This window comes from Pyrenophora tritici-repentis, chromosome 5 (assembly GCF_003171515.1).
Source record: "Pyrenophora tritici-repentis strain M4 chromosome 5, whole genome shotgun sequence".
NCBI lineage: Eukaryota > Fungi > Ascomycota > Dothideomycetes > Pleosporales > Pleosporaceae > Pyrenophora > Pyrenophora tritici-repentis.
This window is the reverse complement of record NC_089394.1, coordinates 738,055-755,503: the sequence shown is the minus strand read 5'-3', so window position 1 is coordinate 755,503 and position 17,449 is coordinate 738,055. Positions and strand designations below refer to the sequence as shown.

The 17,449-nt window shown below is 50.3% G+C and overlaps 7 protein-coding genes across 7 annotated transcripts; 4 read left to right on the top strand and 3 right to left on the bottom strand.

Moving 5' to 3' along the window:
- Window positions 1-7,898: 7,898 nt before the first annotated feature.
- Window positions 7,899-9,587, bottom strand: PtrM4_102610 (DUF1741 domain containing protein; the record flags this gene model as incomplete). The annotated part of the gene is made up of 5 exons (XM_001936315.2): window positions 7,899-8,484; window positions 8,533-8,943; window positions 8,991-9,325; window positions 9,374-9,486; window positions 9,536-9,587. 5 exons carry the CDS (start codon window positions 9,585-9,587, stop codon window positions 7,899-7,901), a joined length of 1,497 nt encoding a protein of 498 aa, XP_001936350.2.
- Window positions 9,588-9,727: 140 nt separating this feature from the next.
- On the bottom strand, window positions 9,728-9,832 carry PtrM4_102600 (uncharacterized protein; the record flags this gene model as incomplete). The annotated part of the gene is made up of 1 exon (XM_066107473.1): window positions 9,728-9,832. One exon carries the CDS (start codon window positions 9,830-9,832, stop codon window positions 9,728-9,730), a length of 105 nt encoding a protein of 34 aa, XP_065961922.1.
- A 524-nt stretch (window positions 9,833-10,356) lies between these two features.
- Window positions 10,357-11,103, top strand: PtrM4_102590 (Udk, Uridine kinase; the record flags this gene model as incomplete). The annotated part of the gene is made up of 1 exon (XM_066107472.1): window positions 10,357-11,103. The coding sequence occupies one exon, from the start codon at window positions 10,357-10,359 to the stop codon at window positions 11,101-11,103; it is 747 nt and encodes a 248-aa protein (XP_065961921.1).
- Window positions 11,104-11,395: 292 nt separating this feature from the next.
- On the bottom strand, window positions 11,396-12,698 carry PtrM4_102580 (MRG multi-domain protein; the record flags this gene model as incomplete). Its single annotated transcript, XM_001936317.2, has 4 exons — window positions 11,396-11,577; window positions 11,626-12,013; window positions 12,077-12,308; window positions 12,529-12,698. 4 exons carry the CDS (start codon window positions 12,696-12,698, stop codon window positions 11,396-11,398), a joined length of 972 nt encoding a protein of 323 aa, XP_001936352.2.
- A 389-nt stretch (window positions 12,699-13,087) lies between these two features.
- Window positions 13,088-13,714, top strand: PtrM4_102570 (Cnl2-NKP2 multi-domain protein; the record flags this gene model as incomplete). The annotated part of the gene is made up of 2 exons (XM_001936318.1): window positions 13,088-13,396; window positions 13,451-13,714. The coding sequence occupies 2 exons, from the start codon at window positions 13,088-13,090 to the stop codon at window positions 13,712-13,714; spliced, it is 573 nt and encodes a 190-aa protein (XP_001936353.1).
- A 1,183-nt stretch (window positions 13,715-14,897) lies between these two features.
- Window positions 14,898-15,572, top strand: PtrM4_102560 (uncharacterized protein; the record flags this gene model as incomplete). The annotated part of the gene is made up of 5 exons (XM_001936319.2): window positions 14,898-14,903; window positions 14,947-15,031; window positions 15,083-15,208; window positions 15,265-15,365; window positions 15,444-15,572. 5 exons carry the CDS (start codon window positions 14,898-14,900, stop codon window positions 15,570-15,572), a joined length of 447 nt encoding a protein of 148 aa, XP_001936354.2.
- A 600-nt stretch (window positions 15,573-16,172) lies between these two features.
- Window positions 16,173-17,015, top strand: PtrM4_102550 (uncharacterized protein; the record flags this gene model as incomplete). Its single annotated transcript, XM_066107471.1, has 1 exon — window positions 16,173-17,015. One exon carries the CDS (start codon window positions 16,173-16,175, stop codon window positions 17,013-17,015), a length of 843 nt encoding a protein of 280 aa, XP_065961920.1.
- Between the last annotated feature and the right edge of the window lie 434 nt (window positions 17,016-17,449).

Here is a 17,449-nt window from a genome sequence, read left to right as displayed (position 1 = left end):
AATTCCAGGGAAGTGGGTTAGATTGGGTATCGGGTACGTGCACGATGTAGCGAGAGGATGGAAGCGGGCATGTGATTTGTATTTTACTAGGTCAGGGGTGGATTGTGCATGTCGCTGGGTTTGGCTTTATCTAGGTCTACTTACACTGGAAGACTAATTTCGTAGGCATGAAGATCGAACAAAGACTTTGTATCAGGAACAACTTTAGTTATTTCCCAACTAAGCCGGATACGAAAATACATGGGAAGCCGTTTGGGAACTATCGCGGGCCTGTGTCACCGGGCCGAATACGTATGAGGGGCGGACAGGGTAACTGGTTGATAAGGATTCCGGGTTGGGTTGGGTTTAGGGTTATCTGTCGATCCGTTGGCTTTTGCTGATCGGGTGTCGCCCTCGTGTCCGGGAGGCCATATGCATTGGGCAACTTGATATGATTCCGAGGCCGTTTGTATTGGTGGAAGGTTGCTCCGTCGACCTATCTGTGAGTTGAAAAGTTCTGAGTGTGGTTGTGTCGATGCTCGATGTGTGTGTATGGTACTGTAATTCGATGGAGTTATCGGTAGTAGTACCGACAGACGCGAGCCCAGATTTTAGAAACGGAAATAACACCACACACACAACAGCGATGCAAGACAGTACAGACGACGATAATAGCACGGAACCAAAATTCCCCAGGTCCCCGTTTCACAACCGGCATTTCTTTTTCCCCTTTCCAATGCCATGCCAAATGCGCCAATACAACACAACCCTACAACTTCCTGCAATGCGATAAACCCAGACTCCGTCGCAGCCACCACGTCTCACGCCCGTGGACACATTTCAATATAACCACAACAGCAAACCCGATTCAGGGACCTATCCCTCATCTCCACACAACACACCGGCACACAGACGTTCCAGAAAAGCGGGGAAAGCCGCCAGTCAGGGTGTGTCTGTGTGTGCGATGATGATGATGGATGATGCGGAACCGTAAAAGGGAACAGACGCACCCTGCAATAAAATAGGCCCGATAATCGGCGCCGGGCCCCCGCCGCGCTCACTCGTTTTTTCGTTCAATCAACTCAAAACAGTTTGTCTGCAGTGTGTGTTGTAGAAGGTGGAGGGGGGGTTCCGCTTTCTGGTTTTGACAGGTGTCAGGGTGGCGGGTTGCCGCAGATGTGTGGTGGCTGGTGGTGTAACTGTTGCAGTGGGCCGGGGTGGAGGGGGTCCCGTATCCGATGTGTGTGTGTGTGTGTGTGTGTGTGTGTGTGTGTGTGTGTGTTGGTTTTTTTTGTTTCTCGTATTTGAAATATCGTGAGGCTCGTGTTCCGATTCAGATGGGGTTTGGGAGCTAGGGGTTTACGGGCTGGATAGTTACAGGCAGTATTGAGGCGAGGCGGAAAAATGCTTCCTTCATCTTTTTTCTCTCGTCGTGTTTAGGGTTAGGTGCCTTTGCTGGCGCATTGTTGGGTCCATCAGGCGAGTTGCGATAGTGAACTCGGTGTTGAGGGAACTTAGTTTTTCCTGTTGTTATTGTTGTCGTGAGTAAGGTCGTGATACCTATTCTTAGGCAAAGTGCCTATATTGTCTTTTCCTGTTACTGCTGGTATGTTTGCTTTTGCCAAAACAGCAGCTGAGGGACAATATGTTACAAACACCCTTCTCTCGTTCACCTTCCCCCATACAATCTGAAACGGTATCGCTACCTCGGAGAAATTGTTACCCTGACTTCATCCCCCCCGTCTCCCCCATCCGTCCATCACAACCCCATCCCGATACACTTAAGAAACAAAAATCGAAAACAATGTAATACACGCCCTCATTTCCGCCGGTGCTCCCATCGACGCTAGTCGCGACCCAGCGCTGTGGTCCATCTTTCCCACGGACCTCATTTTGTTACAAGACAAACCAGGTTCATAGTTTGACAGTTGCTTGCTGCCGATGCTGTGGTCCAGACTCTCATCGGCCTAAAAATAGGCTTTCTCGCGTTTTTTTCGCGTCGTCGCGTGGCACAGACCGTATGTTCCTGAGCTAAGCTCCACCGGTACTTTGTGTCTACGGGTCCAGTCCAGTACCCCTAACTTATCTAACAAACGTTGAACGCGCTTGCAACAAGGATCTGAGAAATCTGCAAGATGGCAAAATGCAACGCAAAGGGGGTGGGTGGGTTTACAGTAGTGGAATATGAGTGCTAGCGGAATATCCCGACGTCGGCAAGCAAAGGGGGAAAGTTTCTCAGCAGGAAATCTGATGTCATGGTCATTGTTGTCATCGTTCGATCTCAAACTACGATGCCCAAGTCCTACTACTACTACTACTACTGAGTCTATTTCCAGCCCGAACTGATCTCAAAATGAGCATGCAAGCTATCCTTTTTTCCTAGAGGGAACTGTGTTGAAGCCCAAGTCCCGACACAACCATGCCAGCCATCCCCCGTACAGTAGGACTCGTATCGTATCTTACGCGTACCTACGTACTGGGAGATCAACCCCTATCACCACCACCACTCCACAATCATCACGTCATCCCCGTACACACACCCCATCCTAACCGGCTACCAGCCAATAAACTTGCTCCCTAGCCGAGCCGATCACCGGGTACATTACCAGCAGATCCCCAAAGCCTAGACCCTCGCTGCAAGGAACGCACTGCAAGGAACACAACCAGCGGAGTGGAGCGGAGCGGAAATCACGGCTTATACCGAACCTAATGTATCCCTTCGAGTAGTCAATCAGTGGCTGGCCGACAGAGCAACACGGCCCCACGCCACAGACATAACGGGATCAGCAGTGTCAACTGGCGGACCTCTACCCACGACTTGTAACTATCTCTATAGAATAGGTACCACGAAGCAGCGCCCCAAACGCATAAGCCTCCGACGGTACCCGCCTGAATGTCCCTTGGGAGGCTGTCAAATGGGCGTTAAACCACAATCAATCGATCAATCGATCAGTGGCTGGCAGTGACGAGGAGGTAGGTTCGAGCTAAATACTGCGGCACGGCTTCGCTGGGAAATTGGTGGTGCGGGTCGCGTGGACAAGGTTTGGGGCGCGATTGGGACCTGTCGTGCCTGCGAGTAGTGATGGGGCATAGTGTAGTGGGCGTACACCTGGCCGCTCTGGTTTTCTAGAGAGTAAGTTCGAATCTTGCTATCCTCTTGCCCGTATAGTTAAGCTAGCGCGGCAAAAAGGAAGAGTTTTTTTAGTAGGGTAACCTTTTTCTCTTATACATAAGTAGTACTAGCATAGCTAGAAAAGGATAGCCTGCATGCTCATTTTGAGATCAGTTCAGGCTGAGAATAGACTCAGTAGTAGTAGTAGTAGTAGTAGTAGTAGTAGTAGTAGTAGTAGTAGTAGTAGTAGCGAATAGTAATGAGAGGGGGGGCTAGTAGGCGGTAGAGTAGTAGAGTAGGTGGGATTAGGAGTAGGATAGTGTTTGATTAGGAGTAGGATAGTGTTTGATTAGGAGTAGGATAGTGTTTGATTAGGAGTAGGATAGTGTTTGATTAGGAGTTTCCACTCTTGTAAGTAGGTGGCGTTGTGATTGCGATGAAAGCAAATTTCCCGATTTTAGAAGTGCTGGCCTAGTTATCTTTTCTGCCCATCCGAATAACCTTAGCCAATTTCATAATATACCAGTTACACTTTTGCAGATATATAATCACGATTAGTCGTATGTATTTCGTATTACACCTAAGAAGGGACGATAGGTTCTCACAATCTGTTTAAATTTGTAGCTAATTGGAACAAAATCGTTGTATTGTGACCTTGCAACTTTCCTGCCTCCTATTGTCCAATAATCAGCTATGTCTTCCCAAGACTTATCTTGGTGGCCCGGTTGGGACGGGCGCGCAATTGTTGCAAGCGAAAACCACGTTGTGCCCTCCTACATCTGCGACGCCGTCACAGGGAATCCAATTGGGGACGCCGTTGCACGTCATCGTTTGGTTATCGGTTATTTCACCCAGGCCACCATCCCAATTCCCACCGAGAGAAGCACATGTCCCTGGCGCAGCCGCCTTCCAGTCATCCCAAGACATCCTGCTTTCGGCATTGAAATAATCGAGGTGGCAGATCCTAGCGGCAGTGACGGGTGAGATTGTGACGAGGACATAGAGCAAGGGCTTCACTAATTGAGGAAGGTGTTAGTTGTATGGTCTGTATGATTTGTATTAAGACACTTAAGACTTACTTTTGGCGAAATGGGGGTGGGAGGCGTTCAATGTCGAAACGTGGATGGGGGAGGCGTTGAATCTCGTTGGGGGTTCGAGGCGTAGCCGTAGCTGTTTGGTGCAAGTAGAAGGGGAAGTCTTGGTTTGCTTCTGGACTTGAAACGACGGGACATGTGGCAAATTTATGAAAAAACCTGAGCGGTTGAGATAGTGATGTACGGTATCAATGCTGATCAGGAAAGCCGGTCTGACCCGCAAAAGTTTAGGCAGGGGCCTTCAGCTTATGGCACGGCGGTGAGCGCGGATTGATAGACGGCTGCCTTTCCAATTATAGAGTCAACTTTTGATACATAGAAAACCCCCACTTGAAAACCCAAAAAATTCAACCGTGACGGGGAGACGAGTGCAATTCCACACTATGCACCCAGTTCAAAATTCATCTCGGTCCTCTCCACGAAAAACCAGTACAGTATTTGGTCTATCATCGGCCGAAATACATGATCCACGGCGGCTTTCGTCGCTTACGGTGGAGAAACAAAGACTTGAGGGTGGATTGATCGTCGAGTAACAGTCACAAACAGCATCATTTCATAGATCATGACGGTGCTTTGCCAGAGATGGGACTGCATATCTCAGGAACACGGTGCTACGCCGGGATAGGACAGGGGTTGGAGTTGGTTCATACGGGATTGCACCGAACAGAGTTCGTGTTGAATCTAGTTGCGCTATACGGGATTACACTGGATAGAGTTCGTATAGACTAGAGCTGCGCTATACGGGATTACACTGAATAGAGTTCGTATAGACTAGAGCTATGCTATACGGGATTACACTAAATAGAGCTCGTGGAGACTGGAGTTGAGTTGTACGGGATGGCACGGAACGGACCTGGTGAAGTGGTAATACCGAGATTACATTGATCTATAGTAGGTGATGATCTGCCATACCCAAGCTATCCTGTTGGCCAACAATTCTCTCGGAATCTGTGTGGCCAAGAACTACACTAGTCTATACATACGAGACGGCCCGTATAGCTGACTCACCCGTGCAGTACATCAAAGTACTCTCGAGCACCAAGATCACTGTCACCAACACTGATACAGATCATCATTGGATATTTTAACACACTACATTGTGATTTATTTGAGTTTCAAGGCGGGGTTTCTATGTGTCAAAAGTATTTAGAAAGCCAGCCGCATGGTGTAGATCGGCTTACTTTCCGGAACATTCGAGGAGAGGCTTGGAACATCAGGCTCAAGAATATAAAAGCATTGGGTTCCTACTATTCCATTTTCTGTTCACAATTCACCCCAACCACACCAAGCCTTCCAATCATATCATTTTGACATCACGATTCTCCGAACTTTTTCTAAATATCTTCACCTCCTTTTGATGTGTCTTGCCGTTGTTGTCCTGGCAAGACCTCAATCTGTGTGTCGAACCGGCTTTGGCTGTCTACCCTGGGGCAATCCCGGCTGGAACACATTCACTGTTACCCTAATACAGGAGAATGACCCCATTGCTCACATGGAACGCTCTCCTGGAGCAGAGCTTACAGCATAAATGTGGAACAGGGCGGATGGCACTGTCTTCTTTGGTCTCCGCCGATATGATGATTACCATTTAACTCATTTTGAATATATACCGTTCCAAGTATATATTGGAAGGGTTATTTCACTCAACATTTTCCAACTCAACAATCGAGAGACAGACGCTGGCGGTATTGGAGGGGCGGGAACTATACCTGAAGATTGAATTGCTGCTGTGAGATAGTTAAGATCTACAGGCCAGATTACACTCGTATGGAGACTGGTATAACATAGTCATGAATTGTGGACCGGAGATGAGGCGTGTATAGCAGAGAATATATGACATTAAACACTAAAAATTCAGGAAATCCCACAGATATACATGTGTCCACAACGCCACCACACACAATGACCCTAATCATTTCACATCATCATCATCATCATCATCATCACTAGTCCCTCCTCACCATAACTCCCATCAACCCCCAAATAATGCCCCCAATGATAAGAGTACAAACTACACTCACAAACGTCCACAGTAAAACCTTCCGCGTCGTAGTCTTCACCCCAGCCCACCACCTAGCTTGCGCTGGCTCATGGGCGTCGACTCTGCCCTCCTCAGTTCTAGCAGGGGTTCTTTTGCTCCAAATTGACCTCTCAGGTTGCGGGAATGGTGTGAGCTGTATGTCCTGCGTGTTTTCCGGCCGGATATGCTGTGGATGCTGTGGATGCTGTGGATGAGGAGGAGGAACGCTCGAAGCCTTGTTCCTTGATCCAGATCCAAATGCAGACGGCTTGAACATTTCCACGTCCCCATCCTCCTCCTCCACTTTCCCTTTCCCTTTCCCACTAACTTCTTCCTCTGCCCACATCTCAAACATCCCTGAATCCACACCCAGCGGTCCAACACCCCCCCTTCCCATCACCACCACCCCTCCTATACAGCACCAACTTCCCACCCCTAATAGCCAAACCCTGCGCATACCAATTCCCCCTTTCCCTCCTTCCATCCAGCGAAGTCAGAAGAGCCAACAGCGCCTTATCCCGCGGTGTATGCGTGTACCGGTGTGCTGGATGACACAGTGGAGCTGGAAAGCGGGGGCCGTCTTCGAGGATGGCTTGGAGGCGGATGGGGATGGAGAGGGGGGATAGTACTGCGGTTTCTTGTTAAAAAGAGGTGGGAAAGAAAGGAGAGGGGATAACATACACCAAGGAACAGCATCACTAATCGCACACAATCTCAACCCCTGATACTCAGCCACGAAAACTTGAACCACCGGTTTCAACTTCGGTACCGGGATGGCCAAGATCGTACTCCTCATATTTTCCCCTATTCTCCCCTCTGTCCTCCATGTCAAACCATCGTCATCGCCATCTCCACCACCGTCCTCCAACTCACGAAGATGCATATACCGTGACCCTCCTGCTGCCGTTGCCACTCTGCGTGGGTACCGAACAGCTGGTGGTCCGACCGCTCGTGGTCTGGCTGTTGGCGGTGCAGGGAGCGTGTAGGTGGCTGAAGGGGGTGTTGTGTATGGGTTTCTGGGAGAAGGAGGTTGGGGGTTGGGGAAAGGTGGAGATTCTGAGGTAGGAGAGGGGTTGGATGAGGGAAGGGAGTAGATGGTGTAAATGGATGAGGCGGGGGTGGTGTTAAGATTTGTTTGCTGGTGAGTTTAGTTAGTTGATGGATCCGCTGGGGGGTTGTCTTGAGAGGAAGGGGGGAGGGGATACGTACCTTCGAACTTTCGCCTGGTTCGAAGATGTTGTAGGGGGCTGGATGGGTGGCCATAATGTACAGATGGTGTTGAATTGGATGTCGTTATGTTGATGATTTGATGGGGGAAGAGGGCTTTCTCTTAGCATGGTGGAAGGAGATATGGAGAGAAGGCACGAGGTAACATCTGGTACGGTATGGACATGCTCTGGACAATGTGAGGGGTAACAGACTACCTAGCCGGTCAATCAGGTTCTATGTACACCGGTCATAACACCCGCACGTGATGATGTAGACCAATGTGGTGTCTGCATGTCGATCAATACAGGAGAACCACAGGAGAGAGACGCTTGCGGCAGGATTATGTATGCACCCCACATCAATCGATATACGGGTACCGGGAATATGAGAGATACACGCATACTTCGATTTGTATTTCGGCATGGAGGTTGATTCGTAAGCCTCTCGAGACTCAGTCTTATAGTACCCAGCCTACAGTGGTGAATTATTTCATCTCTTCCGCATTCAACGCCTTGGCATCCTCCACCGCAGCCCTCGCAATCTTCTTTAGTAGCGACTTGTAATCAGCCTCTCGAAACTTCTCCCACCGATCCAGCCCCTCACTCGCATCGATAGAAAGCGTTTCATACCCCTGTTTGATGATAGTGTTAACCTCCTGCGGACTCAAATGTTTGCTTCGCGCCTTTGCCTTGTCGCTTTCGAGAAGGGACTGGTAATGCGAAGACACATTAATGAGTGTCTGCATCGAATCAGACTGGCCAGCCAATCCATATGCGTCTCGGAACTTTGTCAGGATATCGCCGCTCTCGACGAGTTTGTAAAACAGGTCGTCGTATGAGGCGGGATCAGGGAGGAAGTTTTCGCCGCTGGAAAGAGCAAAGGCGAGGAGATTGACGAGGACGTTGACCATACTGTTTGCTTTGTAGTTTGCTTTGATATCGCTCTCGTAGGTAGTGAGGAAGCGGACGAAAGATAGCAGAGTCCGCCACATTTCTGACCAGTGGTATGCGATGCGGACTTTGGCTCTACTGAGATACGAAAGTAGTCGTAAGAGGACGCCTAGACAGAGACTACAAGGTATTAGCTGGGTGTCGGCTAAATAAAACAGACACACTTACGTGTAAAAGTCGACGTCTAACCGCCTCCGTAGGTTATGGCTGATGCCATCAGACACCATATCCAGAATTATAGCCGCAGGAACTCTTTCACCCCGCACAATAGGGAGATACGGTTGTCTCTGGCGACATAAGCGCACCGAAAGCTTCGTCTCGTCACTGCAAAGACGCTTGACGAGCATCGGATCTTCAACAAGTATTTGTAGTACAAAGAGACTGAGATATGTGTACAATGCAGCTCTTGTAGACCGATGGGCATGCTGGAACATGTAAGAAGTCAAGGAAAGATAGGCGCTGAGGGGCGTTGGCTGGCTCTTGTTTTCTAATCCAAATTTGACCAGGTTGAAGCAGAAGACTTTATTGGCATTGGCAAAGTCGTACGTGGAGAGTAGAAGGCCAATTTCAGGACCGGGTCTGTAGATGATTAGCCTAGAACAGGCTATCATGCGTATAGCACCTACAAAGTAGCAAATAATGACTTTGCATCTTCAGCCGCTGGTTGGGGCGTAGTTGGGCGAGAAGTCGGGGCAAGGGCGCCCAAACCTATGTAGCTCAATGTTGATCCCAGCGTCCAGCCTTCGGGCATGTCGTCTTGAACAGCCACGTATGCATCCCGTAGCTTTATACAGGTATTCCCAAAGCACGCGACCATGTCTTGTATGATTTCATCGTTGACAAAATCATCTAGCCGTAGTCTATACGGATTTTGGAATTCGAACTTGTTGTAATTTGTCAAAAGACCGAGGAGGTAAAGAGCGGGTAGGACATCGGTACTGTTGTCGCAGTCTTGAATGTACTGTACGCGTCAGTATCCATACTGCCCCTGTATACGCTCTTATCATACTTTCATAAGTGAAGGGAATAGATCTCGATGTGTAAAGTACGACGGAAGCGCTGTCTGGAAGCCAGCGGCGGCTATGGATAGGGTGGCTCGAACAGCCCTCAGACGCACCGATACTAATCTGATCAGCTGGTCCCCCAAATCAATTCTCCGGGCTTGACTTACTACTCCTCCCACCTCGTATAGCCGTATCGAGCGTGGCCACAAAGTCGGTCATGACAGCGTCGGCATCGTTGAGACCGCAGAGGACAGATATGATATCCGAGCTCGGATTCGTGTACTTTTTGCTCAGGGCTGCATCGAGAAAGACTGTCAAGGTCTAAGCGGTAAGCGCGTGAGGCCATGTCTACAGCGGCATCATCGTACCTCGAGGGCGATTTCGTCGGCGGGGGCTTTGGCTTGCTTGACGCGGACAATGGCCTGGCGGAACAGTTGCTGGGAATGCGCCTGTTGATGTAGCATATCGTCGGGAGTAACCGAGGCCAGCATCTTCTTCAGACCGGAGGTATCTGGCCGGTGGAGAAAGAACTCCTGCCAGAAACCCTCGGATAGCTCGACATCTTCCTCATCTTCCTATACCGTGTAAGCCAGTTTTCTACGCCGGGATTTGTGGGAAGCACACCTTGAAAAGGGTTTCGTAAAGGCTGATGATTTTGGGCTGGAATATATCAGGTCTTGAGTCTTGCGTCAGCGGTGACGGCTCCATGACTACAAAAGGCGTCGACGGGTGGACGCGATAATGTCAAGCTTCTCATGGCCATCATGTCGCGTCGCGCATGGGGAACTTGAGCGGGCCGAGGGGCGATCGAATCCCGATCAGCCCCACCATGTTCCATGGCTCCATCAACGTGGGATGCATTTGGCACCCAGGATCCGGGATTGGGGCTTATTGCTTTTTAGGTACGGAACCTCCGCATAACATATCATCTGGATAGCCCCGCTGGCGTAGACATAGGAAGCAGAAGGCGTGTGGTGAACCCCCGACCATGTCTCGACCTCTCCTCGTCGGCATATCTGGACCCTCTTCCTCGGGCAAAACAACCCTCTCCCGGCTCCTGCGCGACATATTCCCCCCCTCCAAGCTCTTCATCCTTCACCTAGATGACTTCTACAAGACCGACGCCGACATTCCCGTCAAAAATGGTGTCCAGGACTGGGACTGCATAGAATCAATCAATCTCCCGCAGCTCAAGTCCGCCCTGCAGCATATCAAAGAGCGGGGCAAGAGCCCAGAATGGCTCGTGAGCCGAGAGGACCAAAATAGCGTGGGCGAGCACTACGTTCCGGAAGCTGAGATCCAGAGACTGAGGGATGAGGTGCGCACATGGCTTCAAGGGAAGCCGGAGTGGGAGGGCCGACGCATTTGCATCGTTGATGGCTTTCTTCTCTTCTCCGAGGATATGAAGGATATTCGCGAGCTGTTTGATGTTAAACTCTTCCTACGCACCAGTTACGAGACAGCAAAGCGGAGACGAGAGGCAAGAAGCGGCTACGTGACGTTAGAAGGCTTCTGGCAAGACCCTCCAGGCTACGTAGATAATATTGTGTGGCCAAACTATGTCCAGGATCATAGGTTTTTGTTCAAACATGGCGACGTGGACGGCGAGTTGGATCCAAATGTCTGTCAAAACGTGGGTATACATGGTATGCCAAAGGAGGCAGAGGGCGACATGACGAGGTGCCTGAACTGGGCAGCTGGTGTATTGGAAAGCGTTATCAAAGGCTCACGATAGAAGACTCGATACAACGGGCAATAGAATCCTGTATTACTATGATTGCATTCTGATAGCATGACTCCAATTACCCACACACGGAAAGCTCGTATTTTGAGCCATCTTGATTACAACGCCGATGCGCCATTCGAAGCAATGTCCCAAGACCCTTGGCCATGCAGGAAGTAGTGGTACGAAGAAAAATGAAAGCTGTCGTTGATTCACACGCTGCCGGTCGGATGTCCTGTCAATCGACATCTACCCCGTTGAAGTTCTCAGAACTGAAAGAGTCCTCCTTGGAAAAGCTAATCTTCTAGGTGCTAGACTTGACCTTGTCAATGTACGCCTGTCCCGGGCTCTCATAAGCGGGCACAAAGAAAGTGTTGATCTGAGAGTCCTTGGCCAGCCAGGTAGTCATCTGACTAAGTTCCTCGCGCAAGCGCGTGACTGCCTGGTGGTCCATGTTGGTTTGCGCAATGAGCTCAGGCATGGTGACTAAGACTAATTAGTCATGATCGGGTGCAAAATCCAGAAAGTACTCACCTAGAAGACGTAGGAGATGCTCGCCACCGTAGATGTCACAAAGTGGCTTGCCAGCGAGGTCGTCGGTAGGTTGTTGAGTACGCGTCCAAATGTCATAGAACTGCTCGCGCTCAAAGCGGTACAAAAGTAGGCGACCGACACACTTATTGAAGTACTCTTTCACACCTGCGATGACCTCTTCAAGAATGTCACGCTCCATGCGAGTGCGGCTTCCAGTCTCGATGGCGTGCTTCTGATACTCATCAAGAATAATGCCGGCGGGGTGAGCTGAAGGTAGCTGCACAAGCTGCAAGTTCCTGGTAATGTTCTCCCAGTCGTCGACCAGGAGACTCTTCAGTCTGTCCGGCATGTAGATCCTGACAGCTAGCTTGTTCTGGAAAGATTCTTCCTGTAAAAACAGTTAGCGAGAAAACGAGAAAAAATGATTAACGCTTTGATGTCGAGTAAATACCTTTTCGAGGTCGTTGTCGCGGACCCTCTTCTGACCACGAGGCGCAGCAGTAACGGAAGTTTGGCGTTCTTCGCTGCCGCGAGTTGATCCTTGAGTCTTCTTCTTAGTAGGTGCAGGTTGAGCTCGTGCGGCGCGTTGAGCAGCCAGCATTTCGTGTCTCAGGTTGTTAGCCAGCTCCCGATTCTCGGGCGAAAGCTTGCGAAGCCGATCTTCAGGAACCCAATCGTCCCAGCTGCGGAATGTTAACAGTTGCACGTAGCGGTCGAAAACAAAGTGAAAGTTGAGAGGAAAGGTTTAGTTGGAAGTTTTAGATACAAGTGACTGAACGAGGTGGCGTGGTTGGGCAATGGTGCAGAAGTGAGGGCAATGAGCGGCAAAAGTGACTTGCGCGGTGTGAACCCAGCGGGATCTAGCTAGATGCCAAGTGAGGAAACCAGATGAATGAGACTTACGTGTTCTTCCAGCCCTTGTAATGCACTCTGTACTCGAAGCCATTCTTCTTTTCATCGCCTTCAACAGGCCTCAGTTCAAGCACTTTTGCTTCATAGAGCAGCTCGTGATGAAAGCAGTACACTTTTTCATCTTTTTTGAACGACGGCTCAGGTACAGCCGCTGGCGCCATGATTGTGCTGAGAAGTAACAAATTCGAGGTTGGCAGGTTGAGAAGTTAAGAGTGGAGGCGTAAGGGTGCGAGAGATGGGACGACCACGTATCGCGTGTTGCTGCCGCTAAGATGCGCCAGATGAAGATGATGGAAACGGCAAGACAAATGTCTTTCACTTCAAGCACTAGGATGAAGTCGATGGACCTGATGAAAGATGGCTCGGTCGACGTTTGCATGAGGTCGTTGCAGCCGCATCTTACGGAGTCTTTTCTGAGAGCAGGCACGGACCAGCACGCGTCGTCGCGCCTCCGATCTTCCATCTTCAGGGCATCCCACAACGAACACTGACTTGCCAACCGTGTATACCCGACTGGACCGGCTCAACCTCGCCATCCACTACCATAACAATGTCCTCGCAAGAAGCTAAGCTCCTTGGTGACTTCCTCCTGGCACCCGCTCCTCTACGCGACTTTGTCACACTACGCGACTTTACCGACATCTTCCCCCGTACCCATCGTGCGAATCCGGCCGTCCAAGATATCTACCGGGAGCTCCACAGATTGCGAGAGAAGGAAATTGAACTTGTACGCCGAGATATCGCCGATGAGGTCAAGCGGTCCAAGCAATTGAGGCGCGAATATGCTCGCGAGAGACGTCAACTGGACAATGCGACCGTAGCAGGACTGGACACTGTTACGCTTCAGATGGAAGAAGAGGTATTGCCATCATACGCATGTCATCATCGAGGACACTACTGACGTTGTGAACAGTTGTCTGGGAGCAGTCGCAAGAAACCGCATACGCTACAAACCGTCCACTCCGACATCGAAGAGGCATGCCAGAGCATCGAGGCACAGATTGCCGAAATAGAGCAAGAAAATAATAGAGTCTTAGCTGAGGTTCAAGACGTGGTTGGCGCGCTCAGTGACCTTCGACATGGCCGGTTCCCCTCCTCAGCCAGTGGTGAGGCTCTTGGAGAACAAGTCCTGACAACCCTCGGACGACTGGAAGCTGTCTGCGAGAAGCCTGCTTGATGAACATGTTACTGGACTTACGAATACCTTCTTACGATTTATATAACGAACCCAGCAAGTCAGCCTGGCGTACTCTGAAAAGGCATGGACCACAGTAGGTTTCTTCCATGAAGTGAAACCAAACGCGCCGTCAGTCACGTACAACGAAACAGTCACAGTGCAGGTATAGATATGAGCTGATCTCAATATTTCCAACGGTGAACTTGAGAAATGCTTGAAAAGAGCATAGTCCGTTGGGAGTGCTCAACCTAGTCCCGCAGCTCAGTACATCTGAGGTCAAAGGACACACAATCCACAAACAATTAGCGATAGAAGGAATTAGTTTTGGTACAATACAATCTTTGCAATCTTTTTTGAACCATCCTTCCCACTCCTCAACACCGCGACCGTCCTCGCATCACTCCCGGTCCCTCCCCGGACCTCCGCGTCCCCCACAAATTCCACACCTCACTCCACCCCAACCAAGCCCTCGCGCGCAAGAGAGAAAAATCCCACACACATAGCCCCCTAAATTCAGGCCGCTCACGTTCCCACCAAAGTGACATTCCCATCACCCCCGCACACTCTCACGTTCGCACCCCTACACATCCCCAACATGCGCGCTCCCATTGGCCAGCTCTCCACCTAGCAATTAATATACACATATGAGCCGCTTCCCTCACGCCCGCAAAACCGTACCTTAGTCCCCGGTCCTTAAAGCACAAATGTGGCTATAATCCACGTGAATGTACCGGTACATACCGTGTTTGCAACGGTTTTACACGTGTCCAGATGGACGAGAAAAAAACATATAGGGTTGCTATTTAGTCTCAATCTCTGACAGTTTCTCCATCTTCACTACTACAATATCTGCATCTTTCTTTGAGTGAGGGGGAAACAATGATATTACCATCCCTTCTGCTACCAGCGCTGGTGTCGCTGGTGACCTTCACGGGACACGGCTCAGCAGCAGAGAGCTTGAGAATTACAGCGGACAACCACTCGTTCGGTGGTGTGAATTATCCTCAATTACAGTTTTTCACGCCCAAACATCGCGATGATACGATACGGGAGATTGTGAGGAGTGGGGCCAGGGTCATAAGGCTGTTTAGTAAATATGTTCCCCGCCGTTGTGCGTTGGGTGTGTGCAGGAGAGCTGACAGTGGGATATAGTAAGACCTGATGAGTTACATCCTGATGTAAGATGAGTGTGCGTTGTTAGATTGTGAGAGATGGAGCGTTGACGATGTTAGCCCGAGAGTGAGATTGGTGGTTTTGACAAGTCGATGCTTGATCAGTTTGATGATACGTTAGCTGCGATACATCATTTGTCGAAAGGTATGTTGAGTTGGTGATTTGTATGGAGATGCACTATTAATATTGTGTTAGGCCAGGTCAAAGTTATCATCGCACCGCATGATTCTCACGCCCTTCGTGGAACAAACGATGTTCCCTGTGACGCTTATTGCAAGAAACTCAACGGCGCTTTCCTTGACTTTTATAGCGTAGAAGAATGTACGTTGGAAGATGAATTAAGTAAAAAAAACCCTCTACTAATCCCCCCATCCCAGACCGCGAACTCTACAAAACTCGTCTCGACGTCTTCTTTAAACACTACCCCTCCAAAAACTTTGACGGCCGCCCATGGAGCAAACTCTCAGAAGTCATCCTCGTCCGTCCCCCTCACTCCCCCCCTCCCATCTGACCATTCAAAAACTCAAGCCCCCAATCGAGCTAACAAATACGCCAGGGCGTAGACACCCAAAACCAACCCTTCAGCTCAATCTGGCCCATACCCGCAGGCGAGTCCTGGATCTGCGACATAGCCACCCATCTACACGACACCATCAACCTCTCTGCCTCCTCCATTGCCTCATAAGCGGCGGGGTCTCCGGCCCCCTATCAGCTGACGGCATTGAAAACTATCCTGAAAGCGTGTTTGAATGCGAGGCCATTGATGTGATTGGGATCCATGGGTATTATCCCAAGAAAAAAGATGCTACGGCGGGCACGCCGTGGGCGAATATGTTTGTGCCTGGGAATACGCTAACGGCACGGGCATTGGGGGATGGGAACGCGAAAGGGAAAGGGGGGAAGTTGTTGTTGGTGGAGGAGTGGAGTTATGTTCATAATGACGAGCTTGGGTTGTTTTATCGGAATGAGGCGGTTTGGGATCAGGGTGCAGCTTTGAATTATAGGGGGATTCCTTGGGTACGTCTCCCTCCTCCCCCATCCCACCCTCCCCAAGCGTACTAACACCAGAAAAAAGCTATACTCTCACCTAACCTCCCTCCCCGAATCGACCTCCTCACGAATAAACCCTCTCCACCCACACACTACAACCTGGCCCGTCCTCCGCTCTCTGCTCCAACAATCTCAAACCACGCGCACTCACTTCTCCTGGTCCGCCTACCTACCACCCCCCTATACCATCACCCCGCTCACCGCGACCCAAGAAACAGAGCACTACCTCCGCGAAATGCTCACCAAGGACCGCACAAAAGAATGGAGTATCTCCCCGCTGCCCCTCTCAAACATAACGTCCGTCCCGCTAAACCCACACATCATCGAGCAGAGCGACTGTACGTTCGGCTGTGAGGGACATTTGTGCGACGCACCCGACGGATGTAGACCGGAGCTGTGGTGTAAAAATAGCGTATGTGTCAGACTGGCTGAGAGTCAGCCTGGGAAAGTGGGTGAGAAGTGTAATAGTAAAACACCCTGTCTATCGCATTTACGCTGTGAAAAGGGGAAATGCGCGACTTGTTCGGCGAGACGTACGATTAAGCCCGTGCAGAAGAGCAGGACATGGATGGGTTTGCCGCAAAAACCGCAGAGACTGGTCATTCAACCGAATAATCCCCAGGGGACGTGTTATACGGATTCCCTCCTGCACCTCTTCGCTATTGTCGATATGAAGATACAAGACGAAGAAGAGGAGGAGGAGGAACCCCCGCTTTGTCTACCACCGAATCATCACCCGGCCCCTTGTTTCTTAGCCGCGCATTGTTCGGCGAATGAATACTGTGATTGGGGCGCTTGCAAGACGTGTGGCGACACAGATGCTTGTCTGGGGGCCCCGTGTCGCAGTAACGCGAAGTGTAAGACGGGGTATTGTAATGATCACGGGCGGTGTGATTACCCCGGGCAGAAGAAGCGGGTTTTTGGGCCCGGCGCGAATGCGGGGAGGCGGAGTAGTAGGGTGCCTGGTGTACCCGTGGGACATGAGTTTGGGGCGGCGAAGGTGAGGAACGAGGCTATGAGGGTTGTTATTCCAGAGGAGGGGGCGAAGGAGACAGGGGGTGGGAAGAAAGAGGCATGATTGTGGGGTTCTGTACAGATGGTTTGGAAGAGAAGATGCAGCAGGTATAAGATAGAGAGGTATATACAAAGTTTTATTTTTTAACTACATGTTTCTACACAAGTTTCAGCTTTCCTCGTCGGGGTATCGTAGCCTATCCTAAACTCCTAAAAGGTAAACTAAATGCATCAGGTAATGCTCTCTTTTCATCTGAGCTCCATATCCATCGACGGGTTCTCCTGCCCAGGGTGCCCCGGAATGTGACAAGTTTGGAATCCAAAGACGAGTGGAGATCAAAGGTCCCCAAGCTGTGGTCAATTTCTCTGCCAAGTGATGTAATAATTCAAGATCCAGTCTAGCTGTCCTGCCAAAGCTGCATCGGTCCAAGCAGGAACCCTAATGCGATAGCGGGCGCGTGGCTGTGATTGACACGTGAAGCGTGCGCGGTAGTAACG